The sequence below is a fragment of the Temnothorax curvispinosus genome, unplaced genomic scaffold (genome assembly GCF_003070985.1).
Source record: "Temnothorax curvispinosus isolate PA1 unplaced genomic scaffold, ASM307098v1 QBEX01017793.1, whole genome shotgun sequence".
Lineage (NCBI taxonomy): Eukaryota > Metazoa > Arthropoda > Insecta > Hymenoptera > Formicidae > Temnothorax > Temnothorax curvispinosus.
In genome coordinates, this window is record NW_020227573.1 from 27,353 (window position 1) to 54,093 (window position 26,741).

General features: G+C 32.9%; 1 protein-coding gene across 8 annotated transcripts; it reads right to left on the bottom strand.

The window, feature by feature from the left end:
• Positions 1-43: 43 nt before the first annotated feature.
• Positions 44-26,720, bottom strand: LOC112467733 (protein lap4). Of its 8 annotated transcripts, XR_003042307.1 has the most exons (36): positions 26,372-26,719; positions 25,789-25,906; positions 21,441-21,519; positions 21,243-21,332; positions 21,009-21,129; positions 20,368-20,660; positions 20,108-20,241; positions 19,860-19,971; positions 19,525-19,691; positions 18,910-19,067; positions 18,711-18,821; positions 18,334-18,561; positions 17,825-18,061; positions 17,596-17,680; positions 16,816-16,980; positions 16,492-16,667; positions 16,231-16,368; positions 15,978-16,130; positions 15,810-15,890; positions 14,890-15,711; positions 13,639-13,746; positions 13,331-13,510; positions 12,769-12,798; positions 12,045-12,203; positions 11,582-11,953; positions 11,135-11,293; positions 6,196-6,633; positions 5,744-5,855; positions 5,595-5,651; positions 5,353-5,467; positions 4,517-4,622; positions 4,197-4,310; positions 3,959-4,087; positions 3,520-3,720; positions 2,894-2,989; positions 2,287-2,375 (listed from the first exon to the last, which is right to left on the bottom strand). XR_003042307.1 is itself a non-coding variant. In XM_025036486.1 (35 exons), exons 1-35 carry the CDS (start codon positions 26,531-26,533, stop codon positions 2,094-2,096), a joined length of 5,919 nt encoding a protein of 1,972 aa, XP_024892254.1. In that variant the 5' UTR covers positions 26,534-26,720; the 3' UTR covers positions 44-2,093. The 8 variants fall into 8 exon arrangements, 7 of the variants coding, with proteins under 7 accessions (XP_024892254.1, XP_024892250.1, XP_024892249.1 ...); XM_025036486.1 differs by lacking the exon at positions 2,894-2,989 and having other exon boundaries at positions 44-2,375; positions 15,163-15,711; positions 26,372-26,720; XM_025036482.1 differs by lacking the exon at positions 2,894-2,989 and having other exon boundaries at positions 44-2,375; positions 4,517-4,619; positions 26,372-26,720.
• Between the last annotated feature and the right edge of the window lie 21 nt (positions 26,721-26,741).

A 26,741-nucleotide genomic window follows, 5' to 3' on the forward strand; every position in this document is an offset into this window, starting at 1 on the left:
GCGCGCGCGCGCGCTTGGGACAGTTAAAGATAAAACATTTCAATTAGATAGATTGATTTTATTGTTAGTGTTTAGTGAAATAAAACTTTTGTTTTTTTCTCCACTCGCTTATATATGCCCATTGTTAGTTTGATGTGTGATACTCTGTAGGCAAAGTTTTAACTCTCCGTTACATTCGTCATACATTATCGATAATATAGTATCTTTCAAGTGCCTTTCTTACATAATGAACGAGCTTACTTGATTTCATTCATTGGTCCCTCATTTTTAATCGCACTTTAAACAGCAGATAATCGCAATTTCATTTAATTTTACTTATTTACACTTGGAAAATCCATATCTATTCACATTGTCTATCAAATAAATATATATTTTTAACCGCTTACTTTTTGGATTAATAATGTAAAAAAAATGTTCGGTATAAAATAATATTCTTAAATCTAAGACAATATTAATATTACAAATACATTATGAATGATAAATTACACAAAAAGTGTGATGTCTTAAATTTTTCACAGTCTCGCGTACATGTACTAAAAATGCAAAGTATGAAATATGTATGGAAGCAGATGCAAAATTTGTTCTGATTAAACATTAAAATGATCAAACTGTAATAATCTACGTTTATCCCTGATTTTTGGGTAGCTCCTCAACACGAATAATCTGCAATAAAGTAAACTGAAATTTGATATTTTCTTATTTGACTCAAATATAAATTTGTTTTTCTTACAATAATCTATTTCAGATCAAAATAAAATCTTTCTAAAAGTTATATATTAAAATCAAATAAATAAAATATTCTACAAACATAAGATAAGCCCATTGGTCAATCTAAAGTCTATAATTTAAACATTGTCTCAGCAACAGATTACCTATAATGCACTTTACATGATATTAGCAAACCAGTTATAGAAATAACAATTTAAAACACATTTCATCATGTTTCAATGAATATAAATAATCAGTATATGACAATGGACGTTTTAAGAATGTTATACTGCACACGATTATAAAACATAGTCGTAATTATGTATGTAACATTATAATTGCATAGTTTTATCACATCTTTAAAGCATCTTTCTAAAGAAACGATTATAAAAATTTTCGAAGAATTTTATAGAAAAACGGAAGAGCATGTCTTTTATCATGTATATAATAAAAAAATGCACGGGGGTCTGAAAATTCTTCGCCAGTGTAATATCTATTATGTCTTTTGCCTCAATATTTTCATCGCGTGTACATGTATATAATTGTTACACAATCAAAAGGTAGAATAAAAACGGATTAGATTAAAACATCCGTATATTAAAATAAAATTAAAATATGTAAAAAATCCAAAAAATAATAACAAATGGCATAAATGTTATAATTTTCCGTACGTTAGTTCTTTGTTACTAAAATATTACTTAATTACTTTTCTATTTTTAATCTCTTTTTCTTAAATTAAATTTACTTTATATTCCCCGATGAGTTAGCAAAATTCCAAGTAAACACGAAATTTATGAAATAACACGATGTTCAATATCAAAATATGCAAATTCACCAGTTTCTGTTACACGTTAGATTTATGAAATCGCAACATACATGGTACGTACACAGAATATAATAAAAATGGTGGTTATACATTTCTACACAGAAATAATGGATAATATATCGCTTATTCACTGAAACAATTATGAAGCTTTGTGTAGATACCTGTTACATATTCACTGAAAACAATACGTTTAGATCTAGTGCCAGATCGCCATTTTTGTTATATTCATATTACTAATTTATATAGAGAAAAAGAAAAGGACACTTATAAAATACAGGGACATTTATGTGACAATAACATGTACTGATGCATTAAAAATTAAAAAGAATCGATTGAAATATGCATATAAGTATATATGTATGTCTGTGTTATTTATCTATGCTTATGTAATAAGCATAAATGTATGCATATTCACATAAAACGATATTACACAATGAATTTGCGTAATAGTAAAATATTGGAATAATAAAAAATTTTCGTCGGTTTTTCGATTTAAGTCTATTTAACATCAATGTTTTGTACCTATTCTATCGTTTAAAATACACATAAAAATATTTTGTCAGTGACGACCTTTCTTTGATCGCTTACGTTTTTTCTTTTTTGTAGATGCAACAGTAATATTTTCATTTGTTTTAGCAGAAGTTTCATTCGCAATTTCAGATGTGTCGGTCGTAGGATGAGAATCTGTCTTTTCTTTTACAGTACTAACAGCCATACTTTGTCCCGTGGTATCTTCACTTTCACTTTCAGCATCGCTTGCACCAGTGCCAGTTATACTTTCTATGTCTTCTTCCGCATTGCTTAATTCCAATGATATAATCTTCTCCCTCAAGGTTTCCACCTAGTTATAAAAATGTATACATTGTAAATTTTAATCGTAGTTAATTTTGCGCACGACGTTCTGGATTTATTAAGGCGATCGTGCAAACAGTGCGCGTACAATTTTTTACAGTTTATAACAGAAACAATCCAAAAATCTCGTGGTATCTGTAGACGATATAAATATATTAAGATTTAAAATATGTGTATACAGATCAAATAACATATCACGTTCCATCACACATATGTGAAGACGTCGGCACATACATCAGCCCGCGCTCTTCCGTACTTATAGACTTCACAAAATGAGATTTTAATTTCAATTTTAATGGAAAAGATATGTTAAGTAGTTACCCTAAATGTTTCTTGACTTTTTTTACGCTTTCTTTAGCATAATTCTACCACATCTCTACATGCAATAGAAAGCACATCAAGCATAAGAAAATATGAACAAAATAAATCATGCGCACATTGCATATAGATATAAAGCCATGAGCTTAAAACCATATACCTACATAAAATATATAAAAACCAAATTACCGATGAGTTCAGGAAAAAGTTGTTAGTGAGATCAGTAGAAGTAACATTCATAGTTCACGATGGTGCGTAATGTACCATCGATGTAAGCGATGGAATCTTGAAACAATAACACAATAATAATTGAACAAACAGTACACAGATGTTATATAAATGCACGAAAGCACAAGAGAAAAAAAAAATATTTCTTCTAATATTTTTCGTAATGTATTTTTGTAGCGTAAACGCGCGTGTATAAAATACGGTGAATTTGGGTGATGTCGCCTTACACTTAGGTGCTTTTCAGCATTGTATCTAATGATTTATTTCCTACCGTTTACCCCTAAATAATGTTATCGACAATAGTTTTTTAATCAATCAGTTGTCAGACAATATATGTTAATAATGTATCATAAGCTCGCGAGTATCCCAAAACATGTGCGATCTGGCATGGAATAATCCATCTATACCCGTAAATAAAATAAAAAAATGAAAAAAGAAAAAAAAAAAAACGGATTTAATTAAATATATACGGTGCACTCCAGAGATAGTTGCAACAGTGATAATTTATAATTGTGCTCTTTATTCCCTTCATTTATGTAATAAATGTGGTACTTCGACGCTCGTGCCAAATTTTACAAGTATAATACCTGCCGCTCAATGAGCTTCTCGACGTATTCGACGGTTCGTACACGACGTTCGCCCGTCACCTCGTCAAGATATTCCTCGGTACGCCGAGTGACCTTCTCGTCCACTACTTTCTCGGATTCGCGTATCTCTTTAGGAGGACCCACTTTACTGCGCACAGCGAGCTTAGGAAAATCTGCGCTAGACGGCCGTAACGTAGTAAACTAAGGTAGTAAAAGACAGACAAACGGGAACCGTTGTAATAACATGATTTGTTCCTTCATGAAGGCTGTGTGTTAGTTTAGGCGAGCAAGACAGCGATTAGTAAACAAATGGGTTAAACACATAACTTTGAAATAATCAAGCTTGCAGATTAATTGTCTCTCTTGAAGATTCTTGTGTTATACATGTTAAATTATATAATTAACTTTGCCCTAGGACACTAGACTTCTAGATTTTTACCTCGACTGTTTTCTCTTGATCAGGAGCAGGATCGGTCGCATCAGTCGCATCACGCGTATCTTCTTCCTTATTAGCAGTGTCCATTATTTCACTCATCTTTCTGATTACCATCTGTGCCTGAAGCGCGTCCTATAAAAAGAAAACACGCAACGTATTATTTTATTTAAGACGGATCTATTATCGCAACATTATGTATTTATCGATACATATAAATGTATAGAATCTCTTTTAGCTTTACCTGTTCAAGAGATTTAAGACGCGCTTGTCGCCAAGCAGCACGTTTTTCCGCTCTAAGTGCTCGTTGTTCCGCAGGGCTTAAAAGGTGTTCCTCATCTTCGTCCGAAATAAGACCCTATCATTAAAAGAAAAGAAATTTTGAATTTCAAAAATGACATTGCACGATTAGAGTAGATACAATTACGGTAATTTATATAACTATGTGCTAGTAGATCAAGCGTAACGACTTTGAATATATTAAAGTTTTATTTATAATTTTAATTAAAAATCCTACATCATACATTATCGTTTATCTAATAAATAAATATTGAAATATAATACCTCTTGCATTAAACGTTCTTTCAAACGACGTTCTGCTTTTGCTGTCCGCACGCTGCTGGGAATATTCTGGATAAGAGGGATCGAAGTTCGCGAGCTCAGTCGGCTACTGCAACGAGCATGCATTTTTACGAATGATATATACGCTATATGAACTTTAAAAAGTAAAGAGGTAACATAAAATTAGTATTATTTAGACTTAAATTGTTCGCATTACAAATGTTGCATAAATTTGTAGCGAGTACACGTAAATGCGTTGTATCTATATAAAAATTGTCAGAGACAAATTGTGAGTGCTGCTACTAAGAAATATAATTCAGCTTTTCATATTTTTTATATTTATAAACACTATTAACCGTTTAGACTATAAAATAATATATTTCAAATGTAATTTAATCTTAAAAAGTATTCTTAAATTTAATGGAAACGGGAATCTACTAGAAGCTTTTAAAAGAAAGTTGTTTCTGAACGTGCATCATTTTTATGTAAAACATACGTATACACGTACGGGGGAAAGGAAACTTTTCTAATAGGCCAGTTTAAAATATACCATCAACACTTGAAAAATGAGTCAAAAATCTCAATTTTCGCACCGTAACCATAAATTAATCGTTAATTGTTTGAATACTACGGAAACTATTCGACAGCTCGTCGAAGATTTCGACAGTCTAGTACGTTGCAAGTCCATGCCACAAGGCAAAGATTAATAAATTATTATATTTAATAGATTATACATATAAATGCCCCCCGTTGATCCGTGCGTAGAATATATAACGTAATACGTAGTTTACGTTTCTTTCGAAATAAGGAATGATTTAAACGTGAATGTTGAATCTTACTTAGGTCGTCCATTATCCTGATCATCCATTGTATCTAAATCTTCGAGACCTTCGTTTTCATCAAGTTGTGCCCATGATTTGAGTTCGTCTCGCGTTAAAGTTGCAATTTTCTTTTCTACAACAGAAGAAGGTTTTTATAATTATTTTCAAGCATCAAAATAAATGACGTAATATAAAATAAAAATTTGGTACTTAAATAATATAATACAGAGCTACATATATATTTACAAGTAAGAGCTTACCTTCTTCTTGTCGCATTTTTTCTACTTCGTCCTGACTTAAAAAACTGAATATTTTATCTGTAATATATACACATACATACATTATACGATTATTGATTATTAATCATGTATAATTATGATATACACAAACAATATATGTATATTCTCACCTGGTTTAGGCGAGGGTTTCAAATGTTCTTCCATGGCACTTTCAAATAACTTCTTTTTATCGCTGACTGACATTTTCGTCAATGGTGGTGTTGGAGATGAGGTTGGAGATTGCTGTATTTGTAACATTTACACAAGTAAATATCGTTTGACGTATTTTTTTTTATATAGAACAGTTGTAAGCGATAATTATTTCAAATAAAAGAAATCACACATTGGATCTATCCTACATGCTATAAATACATATTATAAATAAAATAGACAAGGCTGTGGTTTGGATTAAAGAAATTTATAGTAATGCTTTCACAGGATTTAATTAATATAAAATTAATTTCTTAGATTATAGCAAAAACTTGGTCCGTATGTTTCTACATTCACACACGCACATACACGCGCGAGCGCACATACATACATATTAATATGTTAATTAGTTAGACATGCTTTTGAAACCCACCTCAACCTGAAAATTTCCATCAACAGAACGTGCTATCTGTCGCTTGCTAAAAGAAGCCGAGATGTCAAGGTTTTCCCAGTATTCGGGAGCAGTTAGAGGTGTTGGGGGAAGTTGGAAACGTGCAGGTGTTTGATAGGAAATAACTTGTGGTAGGGAAGTAGATGTTTCCTGCAATGGCCGAATCGATTGTTCAATTTTAGATAATGTAGGCTTAACATGGGACGGATAATTGATGGAATCAGAACTTTTTTTTAAAGACGGTGGCAGATCGGCAAACGTAATACTGCGTTTTGGCAAAGATTTTTTTTTCGTTCGAGAAGGTAAAGTTTGCATAGAAGTAGAACGTTCAAAATTTGCTGCCTTAGGAAGATCAGGGATCGTAGATGACTTGGACGAAGAAAAATCCTTTGATGTTCCAGATGTCTCATTTGTTCTTGACTGGGTAAATAACATGGAAAATTATATTAATTACTTAGTTAGTGGAACATGGCTTAAACTGAGATAAAATAAAATGGTTCATCTTAAAGTACTCAATTACATGCAAAGCAACCAACAACATACTGCTATTTAATTAATATATATTACAACACAAAATACATATATACTGATTATGTTCCAACACCACCCTACTAATCTATAAAATTGTAGTTTATGAAACGCTTCTTCAATTTCTTTAACGATAAAATCGTTATTTACTTTTATGTCATAGATAAACGATAAAATTAAAAATAATAAAATAAAACATTAATATAATAGATCATAAAATATGAATATCCTTAAATCCTTTGATAATTAGACTTTAAAACAGATTTATTTCACAAATGCTACATGTCATACAAAATCTATATAGGATTTAAAGAAGAATTTCAAACTTCTTCGTCCGATCATCTTTTTTGCTTATGACTGTCTATACGTTCAATAGTGTATCTTTCAATTGTACTATTATTGCAATAAATCATGCAACGTTGCGCATAATTTAATTTGTAAACATATGATCGGTATGTTAAACACGTTCTTTCATTTTATAAAGTTATATCCTATATTTGTACCCTATTCATCGTACGTATCGATGTAGTAGTGGAGACTGTTATGTATTTCGAATACTTTGGGACACCTAGCTAGTTTCGTCTCACTGTGTTACCCTGCGACCGTTAACTGGGCTATATTTTCTATCCTGTAGAATAATTCAAAGTGTATGTGTTGCATTTCCCTTTAAATTACATATTTTTCTATAACATTGAAAATATATTTGTACCATTCAAACGTAAAACTTTGTATGTTTTATTTACTTTTATTGCTTCACACCTACATCACTTTTCAATACTTAAGTAAATCCAAATAAGCATATTTGGGAATTTTTGCTTTGAAACAATCTTCGATCTTTATATTCGATCTTCTTGAACTCTACTGTTAAAGAACAAAAAAGTATGTTTTGTTCGAAAGCCATAAAAATCTTATTTTATTTATTTGTTGGACTATAAGAAAAAGGACGTAGACAGAAAAGAATTTGATTCTACAAAAATTGTTTTGTAGAATAAACAGTCTCCTCTACTGTAGGATATTATATGAAACAACGTAGTATAAATCGGTTTCTTTAAGTAAACTCTATCTTACAGTAAAATAATATACCCTCCAATTATATATACACATATATGTATATTCTCTCCCTATCTAAATATATAGTTATGAAAAAAAAAGTATCTTGTACATTTCACAACAGGGATAACTATAACTTTCTGAAAACTTTTGTGCATAGGCAGATTATTTTAAAAACATCCAAATTTTATTCCTACGCCGATCAACTGGAACTTTAACATTAACATCTTTCAGATATCTTTAAGTAAATATTAGCTTATCTGATAGTTTGTAATAATATATAAACATCTGGTCCATTAGAGTTATATGAACATATAATGCTTATAGAAAATATATTGATACATTGATTCAAATTTCAATAATGATATGACTTAATTGTAGTACTAATATATATACTGTCAAGGTTATTAATAAGTCTAACTGAGACAAAGGCCAATATTCAAAACACGCTCATAACATGGTTATAACTCTTAACAATAAAAGATTTTTTTTCTCTCGTCAAGGTTTGCACACGTCAAGTTGGAACGGAATAATAATAATATTATTTTATAGCGTAAAATAGTTAATCATGCGTATTTACGTTATTATACCTTTTCAAAACAGTCGATCTTGTCTGATATAAAAATGATAGTAATTGATAGTATAAACTTCAACTATTTTTTAAAAGTCTAAACTTGATCTAAATAAATTAAATAAAAAGTTTGGTAGAAAAAACGAAACATTACAGTCAAAATAAAGAGTGCAATATGTCATAATACTTACTATATATATATATATATATATATATAATTACATATAATTAATAAAATTAATAGTTAATAATTTTGTGCATCAAATATAATATTATAATAATAAAGCACATTATTATATACTTCTTCAAAGTTAATAACAATACTAATATACAGATGATAATCCAACTATGAAAAATTATATATATATATATATATATATATATATATATATATATATATATAAATTGTTTAGCCTTTTAAATTATTTAATCAATGTATAACACATAATACTTGTGTTCAAGTTAAAAGTTTATACATTATAAAAGTTTTAAAACACTTATAACTTATTCCTGCAAAAAGTAACAGTAACCGTTAAATAAACTAATCATTTTTTTTTTCAGTGCTCTCTATCATTAGAAAACGTAAATACGTAGATATGTAACGTTGAGTACATAATAAAATTTCATTATTTAAACGACCGAAATATTTACATTGGAAAGATTTTCATTAATCTGACTAGAAAATTTCTAAAAGCTTGTGTTTATATAGACTTTTGTTATATTAAAAAGTTAATTCTTGTATCACAAATTGCCTATTTTTAGTGGTCATTCATTCGATAGCTGGGAAAAATCACCCAATGATTAATCGAGATTAACTGTAGCAATCATATCTTATATGTATCGTACATTACCAAATTCACTGCAAACGAATGTATGCATTAATATGCAAATGTTACTTTTAAAAAAACTCGTTAAATATATGAGAAATTTTTTACTACAATTTATGTCTAACTATCACAGAAATATCTCTTTTGTTATTTCATATCTATGAATAAATGAATTATATACATAATATATGCACACGCACACGCACGCACACACCCACACACACACACACGCGCACACACATATATGTATATATATACGCGTAATCGGATAAGATCACATTTACGCGTCACGCTTTTTTTTAAATACTCATCCTATTTTCATCAAAGCAAAAAATTAATTAATTATATATGTAGATTCAACCCAATCATCAGCATATTTTCAATAATACTTAATGTTGTAATGGCAGTATTAATAACAAATGGAGTAACAATAGCTATGCTGTGTAACAGTAGACATACTAGTAGACATATAAAAATGCAATAAACCATGATTATACGCGAGTTAATGCCAATTCTTAAATTCTTAGAGAATGTTTTGTTATGGCATAGTCCTGCGGAATCAGAGGCATGGACGCAGACACAGGAAAAATGAGTAGAAAGATGAACGACTCACTCCTGTTAGAGGGCAGCCAAAGTAGCACTATCATCTTCCACTGTCTGTAAACATGTGAAATATCTCTCTTTTTGGCGCTCAGGAGATCATGCGATGCTAAAGACAATTGACAACTGTACATTTCATGCGCCATTTAAGAGTACCTAATGAACGTATGTGATAAGTAGGTCATATTTACATGATGATTTACGAATTCCATGAAAATGTTTCGGTTCCTATTGCAAACAAATGTTAATACGAAAAATGTATATAATATTTAGAGACTTGAAAAGATTATGTTAGGTCAAAAAATTATTTCCAGATAAAACCTGTGTGAGAATAAGTTCATTTAAACGTTTCAAATTAAAACATTTAAACATCTTCTATTTTAAACGTTCTTATTTTATTAAAACTGAAGCTACTATTGTTTCATAACAATAAAATAGTTCCTTAATAATAAAGAAATTTCTCAAGAAAAAATTCTGACAATTCAATTCTGTGAAAAATGCAACAAGCATTTAAATAACTTTTAACATAATGAAATATAAATAAATTTTTTTTCTCTTCTCTTCCACTCCCCCCCCCCTCTCTCTCTCTCTCTCTGAATTTTCACATTTCATGCAGAAATGCACATTCGTGTGCAGTTACATTGTATTGTCAGAATTAAATTTAATAGTATTAGAATGCTCATAAAAAATAATAAACTGACAATTAATTTAGCTATCAAGTCTAGTTCAAATCTCTCTGGCAAATTAAATGTTTTATAACAATATTATAAATTCTGTCCATTAATTTATACCTCTCCATCTCTTTCCAATGTTTAAAATTTGCACTTGATAAATAAATTTAGATTTATACGTATTTTATTTTGTAGATTAGCAGTAAAAAAGTGACGAAACAGAAATAAACACAAACGATACATTATTTTCGTGCAGAAAGCCATGCGGAACATACAAAAGAAAAACAATGCCAACGATAAATCAAGATTTATTAATTGTTGACTATTAGATATAAAGCTATTAGAAATAAAATTATCCCATGCAATACATCATAAAAAAGTCACTATAGATCCGTTATTTATTTATATGTAGGATAGACTTATGAGTAAAAATATTTTGTTCGTTTTTAATTACAATATTTAACCAAATAATAAACAAATAAAACTATAAGAAATGCGCAAAATAAACTATTAAAAGGAGTGGTGTTGAATTCTTTTTCAAGTAAATATCACAAATTAAACAAAAAATCTATAAGGAAAAGATGATTTTGGGACATTTAGTATATCACGTATATACAAGAGACACGCTACATGTACTGTTACATCTGTTAAAAAATATATAATGTAATACTTACGTTATTAGGATTTTGAGGTGCTAGTGTATGTTTACTCATAACAATCGTGGTAGTTTTGAGATCTTTAGTGCCCCCGGGTGATTTTGGTGGTACAACCATATCAACAGGGCTGTTTGATTTGCTTACTAATGATTCTGCCGCACGTACAACGTCCATTACCTATATATCAAAGCCAGAATCAAAAAGTATAAATAAAACAAATTAAATTATCACATATGACCAATTTAGAATTTCTGAAAATACACTTGTAAGTCTTTGTAAATTACATTCGTTTTATAAAATAATTGCATCTTTTGCAAAAATTATAGCTTTCTGTGCAGTAGTCGCTATACACTTTTGAATGTAGATCATAGCAAATTTAAAATTTCGAACGTTTGTATTAAAAAAGCATAAGAATTCACAATTTAATGAAACTTATCGTGTACAAATAAAATAATCAAGTCTTACTTTTTCAGGCGTGGATTTCTCTCTTTGCTCTACAAGCGCACGTTCTCGTTCTTCTTGTTCCCAGGCAACAAGTTCCGCTTTCATCTCTTGTTCTTGTCTAAGAATCGCAGCTTCCTCATCATCTCGGTCTAAACTGGATACACTTTGTGACAGAGATTTAGTATCATCCGTAGTTGGATCTCTAGTTTCGTGAGACCCTTTAACTCCTTTATCATCGGATAATGTTAATATTGATTCAACGTCACTTTTATCGTATCCTTTACACACAACCAACGTAATAGTATTCCCTGAACAGCGAAGAATGTTGACTGCTTCTTGATGAGTTGCACCTAATAATGATGTGCCATTGACTTCCAGTAACCTCATTCCAACCTATTATAAAATATATAAACTTAAGCATAAATTAAATATGTTAAAATAAGAAGATATATAATATGCAAATATTACAAATATATACTCTTACCTTCAATCGTCCGTCCCTTTTAGCTGCACCACCCGAATTAATCTTCGATATAAAAACGCCCTCATCGGTATGATCCAAAGGATTGCCTTTCTGTCCTCTTCGTCCTCCTTTAATGTGCATACCAAGCTTCTCACCTGCTTCCTTGGTTATTACCAACTCCTAAAACAAGTTACATCAATTCTCTTTATATAAAATAATTTACTATTTTTTTGGTTTTAGAATTCTTAGACTATCGCATAGAAATATAACGATAAAAAACATTACGCACACACAAAACTATAATATTTATTGTTATTGTTATTTAACTATAAATAATCGTCTTTCATTTCAAGATATACTATTGTATGTACAATAAATTATTTAATTTCAATACTGAACTTTGTGCATATTTTAACAGTATTCTTTAAACGAGTGAGTTTTAGAGGAATTCAATATTAATATTTAAAAAAACTGCAGAAACAGGTCAAGTACGATTAAATTTCTGTAGAGTAAAAGTCATATTATTTTTATTTAGCATTTAATACTAGTGGCATGAAAGCACGGTGAAGCATAAAAAGCATTTGAATATAAAGTCTCTTGTACGTATGTGAAATTGCACGGCATAAGCAAAAAAGCGAGTTTATTCATTCATTATAATATAAAAGTGAAATTTGCAGCCTTGGTGTAGGGATAAGCATAAATGAGAACAAAAATTACGGTCATGTCAAATGCATCGAGTACTTACTGTCACAGGAATGTACTCTATTTCGACCAGCTTGTGGGGCAAATTATAAAAAAAAAACTGCATTAGGTAAGGAAATGATCACACGCTGAAGCACCGAGTGCTATTGTGTTCACAACAAGCATTCCTTGAAAACGTTAATAAAATGAGGAAAAAGAATTTTTTGAAAAATTACTTTATTAATAAAATGCCTATAATTCTAATTGTAAGCATAAAAGTTAAAGTGATTTTTTTCTCTAAGGAATAATTTCTCAAATGTGCACGTGTTTGTAGAAAATTGAGAATAGTAAGAAGTCATTGGTACTAATTGTGTTGCATACTGAATAAATATTTCAAAGATGCTAGTAATACTACGTATATTTTTTTTAAAGAAACACAAATTATCGTATATATAATATAAACATAAAATATGTTTGTCAAGTGACAAAAAGAATATGTGTTATTTTGTGATATATAACTGCACACACATAAAGTTATATTTAATTTGTAGACTTACAGCTCTAAAAGCATCACTAACAGCTGTTTAAAAGCACGGTCACGTTGAAAATGTAAGTGTATTATTTACCTGGTAACTTTCTGGAAGTGGATCATGTTGAATGGTAAGCACGATCTGATCGCCTGGTCTTAAAAGTTCCATTACCGCTTCTTGATGCGTAGCCTTTGTCACATCTGTACCATTCACCTTCAATATTCTGTCACCCATTCTCAGTTTGCCGGATTTGGCTGCTATGCCACCAGGAACAACCTGGCATATAAACATATAGTACAGTTATATAAAAATAAATATCTACATATATACAAGTATATAAAAAGTAATAGATATTCCACAGTGTAAAGTAAAATAAATAAAACTAGAGTACTAGACTCACTTACGTGAGATATAAAAATTCCCGGTTCCTTTGCACCGAATGGAGTACACGAGTGATCGGTTCCCCCTATGATGCTGAAGCCTAAGGAACCTTCTTTCACAAGGACAACATCCTAAACAATACGTACTAAATCAGTTGCACATTCAAATAAAGGTTTTAATTTTGTAAAGTGCCAAAGATTTTAACCAGAACAAAAGTTTAGAGTGTATAATATTTAGTATGTGAAGGATAGAACAAGCTATGGATTTTTATAGACTTTTTACTAAAATAAAACAGTGACAACGATACTTCTCCACTTACTCTATCTTGTTAAGACGGGTATGGGACGAAACAAATCTTTACACTACTTACCTCGTCCCATGTCAGAAGATAAAACAGACTGTGATTATCATAGTCCATCGATAGTTATCAAAATTGATTCCAAGATCATCCCATTAATATATTCTTTTAAATAATTTTACAAAAATATAGAAAAATAGACATAAGAGAGAAATATAATTGAGCAAAAGTCCACATACGCATATAAAGAAATCAGTTAAAAAGATACAAATGTTCAAACATGCATAAAATAACTATAGTGTAGTCTTCATTGTCTACAGTACAATTTTCATTTTTTACGATAATATTTCTATGTATAATTATTTTTTTTAGATCGCAACTTTGCCTAAATATTTGCTTAAATATATTTCAATTACGTCTTTAATTATGCAAAAGAAAAAGCTAGGGAGACAATCATAGGAAAAAATGATAATGTATAAAAAGAATAAAGATGAAATCAATTCTTCTAGTTATATTGACTTTTTTGTGCTTTCTATATTTGAAATAAAATAAATTCGGAATGTTAAAAGCATTCAAGAGGATTTAAGAATATGTTTTTCATTAATTTGGAAATGATTGTCGTTTTGAACAAATTTGATTAAGTTTCAGGTCGCTGCCAGTCAGGGAATAAGCTTTATGTAAAAAATTAAAATATTATTTGATAAATAAAGATAATTAATGATCATTGAATATGTAAAAAGTAAAAATACAAATAAAAGCTTTTAGAATAAAAATGTGCCCAAACTACGTATCTAATTCCGTTATGTATATAATAAAATTAAGCAAAATTTTGATGAAACGGTAAATGTGCACGACAGAACATAAAGAAACGAGATAAAAAATGAAAACAATGAAATATAATGAAGCTTCTATAGAAGTAAGACTACATTGGCAATACATGTGCTATTTGATGCTTCTCTAACTAACAGGCACATACCTCGATAATAAGTGGTTGCATCAACTGGTTGTCAGTCACTCTAGTTACGACGGTCTCGGTGAGTGTACTCTTTGTGACGGTCTCAGTAACTTTACCGAGTGTGGTAGGAGCTGGAGGAAAACTAACATCTCCAGGCAAAGTATCGGGCTGCTTTATCGTCACTGTCACAATGGGGCCTTGATGGGAGTCTGGTGAAGGCGAGGATGTTGGAGGTCGAAGGAAATGAGCAGGGATCATAGCTTGAAATTCCTCGTTGGTGATTGGCTTCGGTACCTGTATGTCTTCCTGCGGAGATGCTGGTCTAGGCTCTACATGAGGAGTGATAGCTGCAGAACCAGCATTATTTGTAGGTGTCGTCTGCGAAACACTATGCCTTGGAGCTGGCTGCGGATACGTTTGATTACTTGTCGGGCTGGGAGATATTGGTGAAACATTCTTCAAAGTGTTTCCTGAATCAGTTACACCATTCATTTTAGGCATCTCATTGACATCGGATTTCACGATATCGGATAATGCCGGTGGAGACGGTGGCGTTTTTGAAGTAGGACTCGGTGTCAATGCTTTGTCGGCATCCATGGAGCGACGATATCCACCGTATCCAGGTCTATTTGCCATGTAACTATTAGGATTGTACAGGCCTGTGTAAGGTTTTGGTGCGCCTATAACACGCGGCGATTTTTCAGAAGGAGTTACAACGGTGGTGAGATTAGCTTGAGAAAGTGGTATTTCCCGTTCGACTACTAATCGAACAAATCTTTCTAAGCCTGTAAGTAAAGCCACTGCTTGTTCGTGTTTCGCTCCTCTCATATCTACTCCATTAATCTGCAAATTACAAATCAAATCACAAAAATGATTAATTTATACATTAAATTTTGTCGTCTAATACAAATTTAATACAGATTTAATGAAGAAAGACTTACGGATATTACTTTGTCTCCAATTAATAATTTACCATCTTTTTGGGCAACTCCGCCGTCTGTTATTCTCGAGATAAAAATTGCCTGAAAATGTGGTCGGTAGTTAATATATAGTAATTAATCGCAATTAAAGTAATAGTAAAAAATAAATTTTATTGTACAAGTATTTACATCGCTATTATCCTTAAACGGTGGCGAACCTTCTCCACCGGCAATACTAAATCCAAGCCCATTTTGGTCTCGTATTAACGTCGTGTGAAAGAGAACGGATACCATAGGTTCATTGTCTTTTACAGCCATTATAGGCTCAGGAATCTTTTTCGTCTGTGACACATATGATGTATATCAAATTCACATCATTAATGTAGCTTATTATAAAAAAAGGTATGACATTTAAAAATGCTCAAAAACACAAATACGTTACCTTTCCAATTTCATGAGACATAGATGTGTCGCCATTCTCTAAAGTATGTGACAATGCCGTAGATGAAACGTAAGATGTTGCACTTGGTGCTCTACTTGTACTTAAGCTAGAGCATACGGAATCTTTTCTCATTGGTCCCTGAAATAATAGACAAAAATTAATATTAATCTTGCTTATTTGAAATAAAACTTATTATCTGGCAACTAAATTAATGTAATATTACCTACTCAAATAAAAAATAATAAAACAACTATTTTATACCTGTTCATATGGCGGAATAATCCTTGTAACTTCCCTTATGACAACCAACACAAGTACACGTCCACACGCTTTCAATACTTCCACAGCATCATAATGGTCTACATTTACTACTGACACTCCATTTACAGATATTACTTTATCTCCTATCCTCAAACCAGCCAAGTCTGCAGGTCCACCTGAATAAATGTATGGAATAAATTACCATAAAACATATAATAACATATAATAAGCGAATATTTCATAACCATAAAAGAGAAACATTCATATGTAACGTGTATCAATGAGATAAATTCAAAAATTATTTACTTGTAAATGAATGTTTACCTTCAGTAACTCTTGAAATAAAAATGCCTTCATCATCGCCTTTAAAAGGTGTCGACCCAATACCACCAGCTATTGATAAACCTAGTCCACCTGTCGTTCTTTCTATATGAATTTCATATTGCTCTTCCCGTATTTCCAATGCTGGTTCAATATCAGATGTTGCATCTACAATAACAAGTCTTTAATTAACCATTGTTGATGCCATTTAATAGATATATTACCTTGCTGTACGTATGCTTGTCAATATTTATTTTTACCTTTTCTAATCCTTTTATTTCTAATAAAACATTTATATCTTCTAGGCATCTTACTTTAAGTGATTTATCTTTCATATAAAATAACTTTATTTATATAAAAAATATCACACATATATATGACAAGTATGTACACTGTTATAATTTATCAACTTCCTAACGCGTACTATTCAGAGACACCGTGATAACTGAATTAGAGATAAGACCATATAGGTAGGGTAAGAGATATATCTTATCATGTTCCCTCCTCTACTATGCGATAAAATCAAAATGATTCATATACTAAGAAAATCTTTAAAATCTTCTATCATCATTTTATAATAAAAATGAATATACATATATATTACGATAAAAAATGTCTCACAAAAAATCAAATCTATTAGCGTAAATTAATAGCCATAATTCTAATAAAACTGAACAAACAAATGTTTAATAAAATAGTTTAAATTATTTTATAAATAAATGTGCGATATGCAAATTGCTAAATAAAACTATAATTCTATTTCAACTTAATTTTTAAATTTACCTTGACTATGCGTGTCGAATGTTTCCATAGATTCTACTTGTGATGGTAAAGATGTAGAAGTCTCATCAACTTTTTTTGTAAGTGCCTATAAAAGTATAAATAAATGTTAAATGTTATCGATTCTTACAGATTCTTTAACAGAAAGTTAATTGTTAGCACATTAAATATTTTTATAATTATTACAAATAAAAGTAAAATTCATTTATTAAATAATATATAAAATATCAACCTGCGCAATAATGGAAGCAACTTTTTCTTTATCAATTGCGGTATGAATGCGTTTATTTTTCAGATGATGTGGAGTGTCTCTACGTTGAAGTTTATTCGGTTTATTTGAATCACAAACATCTTCGTTATTTGCGTCTTCTACAATACTAAATTCAACGTGTCTTTGCACATCATCATTTTCCGATTCTTCATCATCTCTTTCTTTTGATTCTGGTACAGAATTTTCAGTTCTTGCATTCTGCGAAAATGAGCACTCTTAATTTAGTAAGAAATGAAAAGACTTTATATGTATAATTTCTATATATTTTTATATAGATAAATATGTACATATATGAGAATACAAGAGTAAATTATAATTAATATGTACATTATAATGCATATAAACATTTTTATACAGACATTTTGTTTAATCAATAAGCACTCTTTATATGTTAAAAATTAATACAGTGGATAGAAGATAATATCTCGTGTATTTATTAGAACAAGCAGATTTTTTCACAAGTTACTTACTGTGTAAAATTCCGTGGAAGATTGAATGGGAAGATTATTTGCTTCCTTATTAAGTTGAATATCTGTGCCGACGTCAGTTTCGATGTCAAGTGCTTGCATTTTATGATCATCTTGTGTAATATTGCATTCTACATATTCTTCCTGTTCAGAAACACCGTGCGGCATGTCCACTGGATTGACTGGTGGTTCTGATTCTGTTTTATCTAATCCAAATGTTTGAGAAACATCCTGAAAAAAGTTTGAACAAGATTATTTTACAAGATAATGCGAAATAAAGTCCATTAAGAATGTTATAAAAAGTTAAGAACGTACAATTAAAGTTTATTCGGCAAATTAAAATATACTAGAAAAAGAATAAAATTAATCGTAAGACTTACTTGTTCATCCGTAGATTCCGATCGACTTTCACTTTTTCCTTTGCTAAATAACTTATGCGCTTTAGCTTTTAATTCTTTTGGATGTGGTGTGTTTTGACGTATAAATGGAATCTATTTGTTGAGATAAATAAAAAAGAAAAGATAAAACAAAAAATAATACAAACTAACTTGTAAAAAATTTGTAAATCAATAAACGCACCTCTTTATCGGCTTCTGGTGGCTCGTCAGTGAATTTCACAGAATGCGTTCTTGATGCTTCTCTCTCTTGCCAACCTTCATCGTCGCTACTTGTCAGCTCACGCATTTCACAACCTTGAACATTTCTCATACCAACTAGCATTCCCAATCTACCTGAATCTAAAGAATAAAATCTGCTTATATTGTATACCTACTGGTAAATGTATAAAAACCAAAATAAATAATTACATAAGTTCTCATCAATCACTAACATAAGGATAGCCATCTCTTCCATTTAATTTTAGACTTTGACTTAAAGATTTTCTCTTTTACAATTATATACACCCAAGTTACAGAATTTACATACTACATTTCCGAATAAAATTTTGAAGAATAAAAAAAAAATAAAATAAAAATATTTAATTATTTATTTTGCACTGTGTCTCACGCAAGTCAGTGTATGCGCTTTAGCGCATTCTGCGTACATCTGAATAAACTTTGTAACATTTTTTCAAATAAATCTATCATTATGTTATACAAGATTAAAATATCACTAGACAAATATTTTAAGATAATTTGCAGAATAAATCTCCAGATGAGAAATCAACGAAGTAGAATGATCAATTTAATTACTAACCATCAGGATGAAATTCCAATTGTGGCAAAAGAAAACACGTTAGTACTTCTTGTCCCGTTTCCTCATCAACATCTGTTTGGAACGTTAACATTGGCTGCGCTTGGTTTTCACTTAACCATACCGCTTTCAGATTCAAGTTGATTAAAGAATATGGTAAATAATGTAACCTGTATAGCAAAGTTTGATATATTAATAAAACAAATTTAAAAAAGCGTACACCTTATCCAAATGTAACATTTTTATATCTCGCTCTTCTTTTATATTTATATCTTTGATAATAATAATAATATTAACAATAATGTGGGTGCGAGAAGCAGACTACAAAAATTATATACCTATTGCCAGATACATCTAGAACATGAAGAGTAGTACACTGTCCCACCTCAACCGGAAGATATTGTAATTTGTTATCTCTTAAAGATAACACACCCAACTTTTTCAGATTTCCTAAAAAATAAAAAATAAATATTAAATCGGATTATTTAAATTTTGTTCTCTTATAATTTAAAATTTACTTTTATACATTCAATATTGCCCAATAAAATCTAAATCATATATTTTATCATATATTTTACCATCTTACCAATTTCGATCGGCAAAGATTGCAGGCTATTTCTATCAACATTCAAATTATTTAAATTGTAAAGTTTGCCTATAGACAATGGTAGCTCCAAAAGAAAATTCTCTGTAAGAATTAACTCTTGCAAATTCTCGCACCTAAAACATACAAAACATGGGCAAACTTTTATCTCCAACTAATATCTTATCTTTACTTTTAAGATTATGTTAGATTTAAGATTAAGGTTAAATTAATATATATAAATTTAGATTTTATACAGTTACCTTCCTATATTTGGATTTAAGGTAGAAAGTCTATTTTGATCTATTTTAAGAATAGTTAACTTTTTCAATTCGCCGAGTCCATCAGGTAACTTTTCAATAACATTCTGTGATAAATGTAAGTCTGTTAATGATTCCAAACCGCCAATCTCATCAGGAAGATCTTCTAGACGATTTTCCGAAACATCTAAACACGCCAATGTTTTCAATTCACCAATTTCGGGTGGCAAGTGTTGCAATTGATTGTGATCAAGCCATAGTTCTTGTAGCGCTGGTAATTTTCCTATATGCGCAGGCTAGAAAGGGAATGTATAATAAAAATGATTATTTCTTCTCATTCTTTCTTTTACGTAGTTTGACTAAAATTTATAACTAAAGTTAGTTTAATCGATCGATGTAAAACTGTTAAATCGCTGAAAAAGCAATTGAATAGGTAATTTAAATAGAAAAAAATTTTAAGTTTATCGATCTTACGCGGATAATATTTTTATCCGTAAGATATCTATGCTAAGAATCCATTATTAGAGCAGCAAAAAAATATGTATATATATATAACCAAAAAAACATTTCCTTCGAAAGATATGAGCGTTTTCATTCACTTGCGTTATTAAAAATCACGATTAAAAAAAAAACGCAAAACTTACCAATTCCTCGATCTCATTGTCACCGAGATCCAACCGTTCGAGTTTTAAAAGCTGGGAGAGCGATTCAGGCAAGGATTTGAGCAAATTTTCTCTTAATTCCAGTGACTGTAGTGCCTCCAAGCTACAAAAGAAATATACATTTTCAATAATTTATAAAACAATAAATAAAATTATATAGCAATATCTGATATATAGATTATTGTAGCTTTTTTGAGAGGTTTACTTTGATATTACCTTCCAAAATCAGGTGGCAAGTTTGTAAGAGACATGTCATTAAGTCCAAGTATAGTTAAATTTCTTAGCTGTACAAATCCTGCTGGAAGTCTGAAAGGAACGATCAATAAAAATTTATATTGCTTTGATTGAATTGAAAAATCCTATCTAAAAGAAGGCAGAAGAAAGATAGAAAAAAGATAAGAATAATTTAATAACCTTGGAATAGGATTACTGCTGAAGTCTGCCACCTGTAGCGCTTGCAAATTCTTAATATTTTCAGGAATGTCCGGTATATCTACAATATAAAATATAAAGAAAGATAAATCTCAGTCACAATGATTTAATTCTCTTTTTTATTAGGCACGCAATATTGCCGTCGCGCGTGCAATAAACGAGCAAGATTATTTAAATATTGAAACGCAATGTCGCTTATTTTAATTATTCATTCAAGAGAGTGATAGCCTGTTAAGAATTATATTTCCACAGAATTATTAATAATTTTCATAGAATTTAATTTTCACTAAAGAAAATATTCTTTCAGCTCTCTTTATATACTTTCTTAATTTCAGCCATACTCAACATTTCGTAAATATGAGAGAGAAATAAAAAACAACTCGACTCGTTGCTCCGCCGCGTGTTTCGCTTCACATCCAGAGTGGCTCCGTCATATCGCGAGAGTCAAACACACCGCGATACTGACATTACTAACGAGAGGAAATTACAACAAAGCGTGATTCCGCTACGAAAAAAAAAAGGAAAAAAAAATACGTCCGCGCCGTGACAACTTCTTTTAAGTAGTCGTCGACTTAAAACATCACGCAAAGTCATTATACTGTAAAACGTTTTCGACAAAAATTTGAGATAAAGAACGTTTCATAAAATTAGACTAAGAAAACTTATAAATATTATTAGAAATATATAATTATCAAATAAATAATTTTAAATATGAGTTTTTCGCGCACGATGCCTCATGGATAAACTCTTATTCGTTAAATTAGACGTTGTTTAAATGAATCTATAAAATGGATAGTTAAGAAATATATGAACGCTCTAATTATTAGGGGACAAGCCTGAATTTTCTTTGACATTTTATTACCGAAATAGATTTGATATTGAAATTGAAAAAGTTGCCAAGCCGAGTGTCGACCTGCGGTCAATTTACACTATAAATAAAGAACTTATGTAGAAGAGACCCGCGTCTATAGCTATATGGATGAATGGAGATGCGAGATGCGAGATGCGAGATGCGAGATGCGACAGTCCAGGATCCAGGGTCTCCCTAGACCAGGGTCTGTCTAGGACGTCGTACCCCCTTTTTTCCCTTTTTTATACAAGTGACGTCGATTTTCATATGCTACTGCATCGTGGCTAGTCAGCGGCAAGCATGCACCCTTTTGATGCAACCGCAATAAACATTATAAATAGCTCGAAACGTCCACCCTCGGCCTTTGTAATTTACCTCAGAGAGGTGACGGGAGATCGTTACTCTGTTGCACGTCGTGTTTGCAGTGTTTGCAGTGTTTGCACGTCGCGAGCTAAGAGAGTCTACGTAAAAAGACGAGAGAAGACAAGAAGAAATCTCGCTAGTCGCTATTCGTTCTATTTCCATTTCGATTCGACTGTTAAAACTCGTTAAAACGAGTTCCATTCCATCTCTACGTCGATTCCTAAGAACAATCGGCGAGTACGTTCCGTTCGGTCGTAAAATGAGTACAAAACGAGGCCTGAATATGCGTGTGGAATTCTGAAAATTCAAATCAAAACTACCAACAAAGATATCTTTTCAAACGCGAACAGCCTTGAGCCTTGCAGGACCAAATTATATCGGATCGGCTCGATAACAAAATTTTGAATACAAATGTAGAGACGAAGGAAGACTAGAGCGTTTGGAAAGCGCACGGCGAGCTCGCAGCTAGCAGGCATAGATCTATAAGAGCAGTCAATGGCCATCTCGAGCGAGCCAGAGCGAGCGCGGTAGCTCGTAGCTCGTAGCTCGTAGCTCGCCTTCTCGATCCGAAACCTGTTACGATTGCGCACGTTTCACCTTTTACGCATTCAAGCAAGCGACGGAGTTTTGTGTTTTGTGTTTTGTGTTCTGTCCTGCGTGCTGCGTGCTGCGTCGCGTGATAGATCCATCGCGGGTCGCGGCTATTCATCGCGCGCTCATTTTACTGATGTTACAGCGTGCGGATTCCAGATGAGTCAGTGCCAACGAATGTGCGGATATTGTTGCAAACGGAACTAAATACGTAACATCTTTCTCAATGCATAATTGATGCAAATCGCCTACACTTACGCAGATAGCGATGCTATGCGTGCACATACGCGTACACGCGGCCTCCGTCTATCTCGTGTTCAGTGTTGACTTGTGTTGACTAGAGAACGGCGCGGCGCCGCGGCGTGTCGCTAGTCATTTCAATTGTAAACGATAACGCTAATATGAAAAATGTTTGTACATACGCTGGAATAAGTGATGATAAATGTCAAGATAATTCTTTTTTAGTCGAGACTGCTCGCACGAGTCGCACGTCGCGATCAGACTCCGTTTCGCACGCTGAAAATTTATTCACGTCAAATTTTGAGATCGGTAGATTTTACAATTAGAGGCTTAGACCAAGAGTCTGTTACATTTGCGAAAAATTTTCGCTAACTAGATATTTTTTTGCACGCACGTGGAACGTACGTTATCTTTAGACGTTTAGATTTTGATAAAAGGTAAAAGTAAGTGCCATTATATGTAGATATATTTGATATATCATATATATCGTATAGTCATACAGAAAATACTGGAGCAACGTAAAGTCAAACATGCAACACGAAGTGCACGGTCAACCCGGTCGACCGTGTAGCCGATGCCGCCGTTGCTGTCGAATGTCGATAAACTGCGACTGCCGTGGCGTGCTTCTCTCTCTCTCTCAACAGTCTCAATCTCAACCAATCATCGCCCATCGGCAGCACTAATCTAATATAAAAATTAAAAATCTTTAGAGTTTGCCGAGAGATATCCGTCAAGTCCGTACGAGAGACGAGACTATGCATTGGAAATTAAGGAAATAAAGATCAATCGAGGATCAATCAAGGACGGATTAGAATTCGACCAATCAACACGTTGACAAATCGGACTAAAATCAAAATTACCCGGTCGAAATTACTTGGTCGAAATCTAATTTCCAACTCGCACGTTTCCATCTTTGCGGCGTAGCTCGATAGTCTCGATATAGTCTCGATACAGACTATAATATATACTCTGTCATATTTGTTATACAAATACGCAAAAAAATTCTACGTTTTTTCAATAAATAATCATCAATACGCGGTACAAAATCGGAAGACGCATATCTATATTCATATTGTATATTTTATCATATAGTCGATGTAGTCGATCGAAATAAATTTTAGGGTAGGTACGTGTGACCAACGTCACCGAGTCGCGCCGTGCAAAAATGGTTTATCCGGCTTACCGGTGTAAAAGATACGGATACCGTACATGGTCTCGTGGTCTCTAAAATAAAAATACCAGATCCGATTTTCTCTTATCGTACGCGGAACGTCCGTCCCTCTTCTCCTCGCCACCGCACCGTCATTCCTTCTACTTCTACTTCTACCTGTACGCGCGCACGCATACGCGAATTGATATTTCTACCTGGCGAGACCCAAAAATATCAACTCGCCGAATTTCAAATATATAATTCGTAAAAGAGAGAAAGAGAGAGAGAAGACACGACTCGACCATGGCAACGCCAACGAGTAGAACGAGAAGAGAAAAATGTAAAATAACGTGAAATACGTTTGAAAAACATAAATATTCACGGGAGGCGCCAGTGACAGGCGGGGCGACTCGGCTAGTCGGCTCCGCTCGGCTCAGTTCGGCCGCTTCAGCGTTAACGCGATGTGGCAGATTGTGATTGTGGCTTGTGGGCTTGTGGCCGTTCAGGTTCAGGCCCAAACCGGCCAGGCCGTTGTGGCCGTGGCGTCGGTAGCGGACGCGGACGCGCTTGACGCGCTACGGTGGAGGATACGATGAGAGGAAGCGAAAGAAAATACACCGTTACACGAGTTTCATTACTTTCATTAACGCGTAGCCACAACGGTTGCCGCGTCGAATATTAAAAGTACACGGCGATATACTCCTCCAGTAACTTTGCCTTCTAACTTTGTAGATCGTTGAGTCAACGCAACGATAGCGATAGCTCCGCTAGTTACGCGTTCAACTCGAATCTCGATCCTTCTTACCGCTAAGTCGCCAACGCGCTCCTTTACACGCCTGCCTTTTTCTTTAAAACAGTCATCGGCCCGGGCCCGGTCAACCTTCGACTGGACCGGCAAACGCCGAAAAAGTAGGATGCAATACGACAATAAAAACGACAATGACATGTCAGGCGTGAGACATCGTTAACGAAGCTCTTTTAATAACATTAATTACGATTAATTGCTTGAATTCCTAGACGGTGTTAGACGGCGTTGACGGCTGCTCGGTTGCACGTATCGCGCGCGCAAATAAAGCAACACGCCCTCAAAAATCTCTTTGTCGCAGCTTACAATCCATATCAAATACGTTTCTCACCATTCCTGGACACATCCAACTCGACGAGATTTTCAAAATTCTGGATGTCTGGTGGCAAACGATGTATCTCATTGTCGCTCAGGCCAAGTTTTCGTAGCCTCTGGAGTCGGAAGAAATTCTGAAACGATGAGAAATACGACATTAGTCGAGAGAGAGAGAGAGAGAGAGGGAGAGAGGGGGTGGGGTGGGGTATTCTTGATTCTCGATCGCCTAGGTCCTAGCTGTCCTAGATACGTGGGTATTTCGCGTAAAGCGAAAACGGAGAAAGGAAATAAAAGTAACAGACATGCATGAGTAGAAGGCGTTTTTCATCCAGATTTCATCCAGTCGCGTTCGGAATGATCCTGGTCGTATCCCCGCGGCGGCGACGCCGACGAGACTAGACTAGGACGTTAGGACGTGACAAATACAACGGTAAGAAGCGTAACAAGGAAGAAATGCAATACGTGGAAATGGAGGGTATACGCGTGTCGTGTCCCCTCGTGTGAGAGATGTAATGGACGCGATAAGAGTAGGAGAGTTGAGAGTTAAAAGTTAGAAGACTAAAGATTAAAGTTGTACGTGTACACATGATGACGCTTACTTTTGGTAGATCACGGATATGATTCGCGTCTAGCAGAAGCTCCTCCAAGCTCCTCGAGTATCGCAGGATATCGTCGGGGACGCACGGCAGAGAGCAATGACGCTTGTCAACGTATTCCACCTGCCTGTTACACCCTTTAAAAATCGGAATGCAGCGGAACATGGTACACTATTCGACTATTCACCGTTGAGGCTGTTGATCACGTTAAAACAGCACCGAACATAATTATCCCGTGGATAAAACGCTCTTGCGCGCGCGCGCTCTTATTCGCACATACTTCCATCCGACGACCGACGACCGACGACCGACGACCGACGACCGACGACCGACGACCGACGACCGACGACCGACGACCGACGACCGACCGACC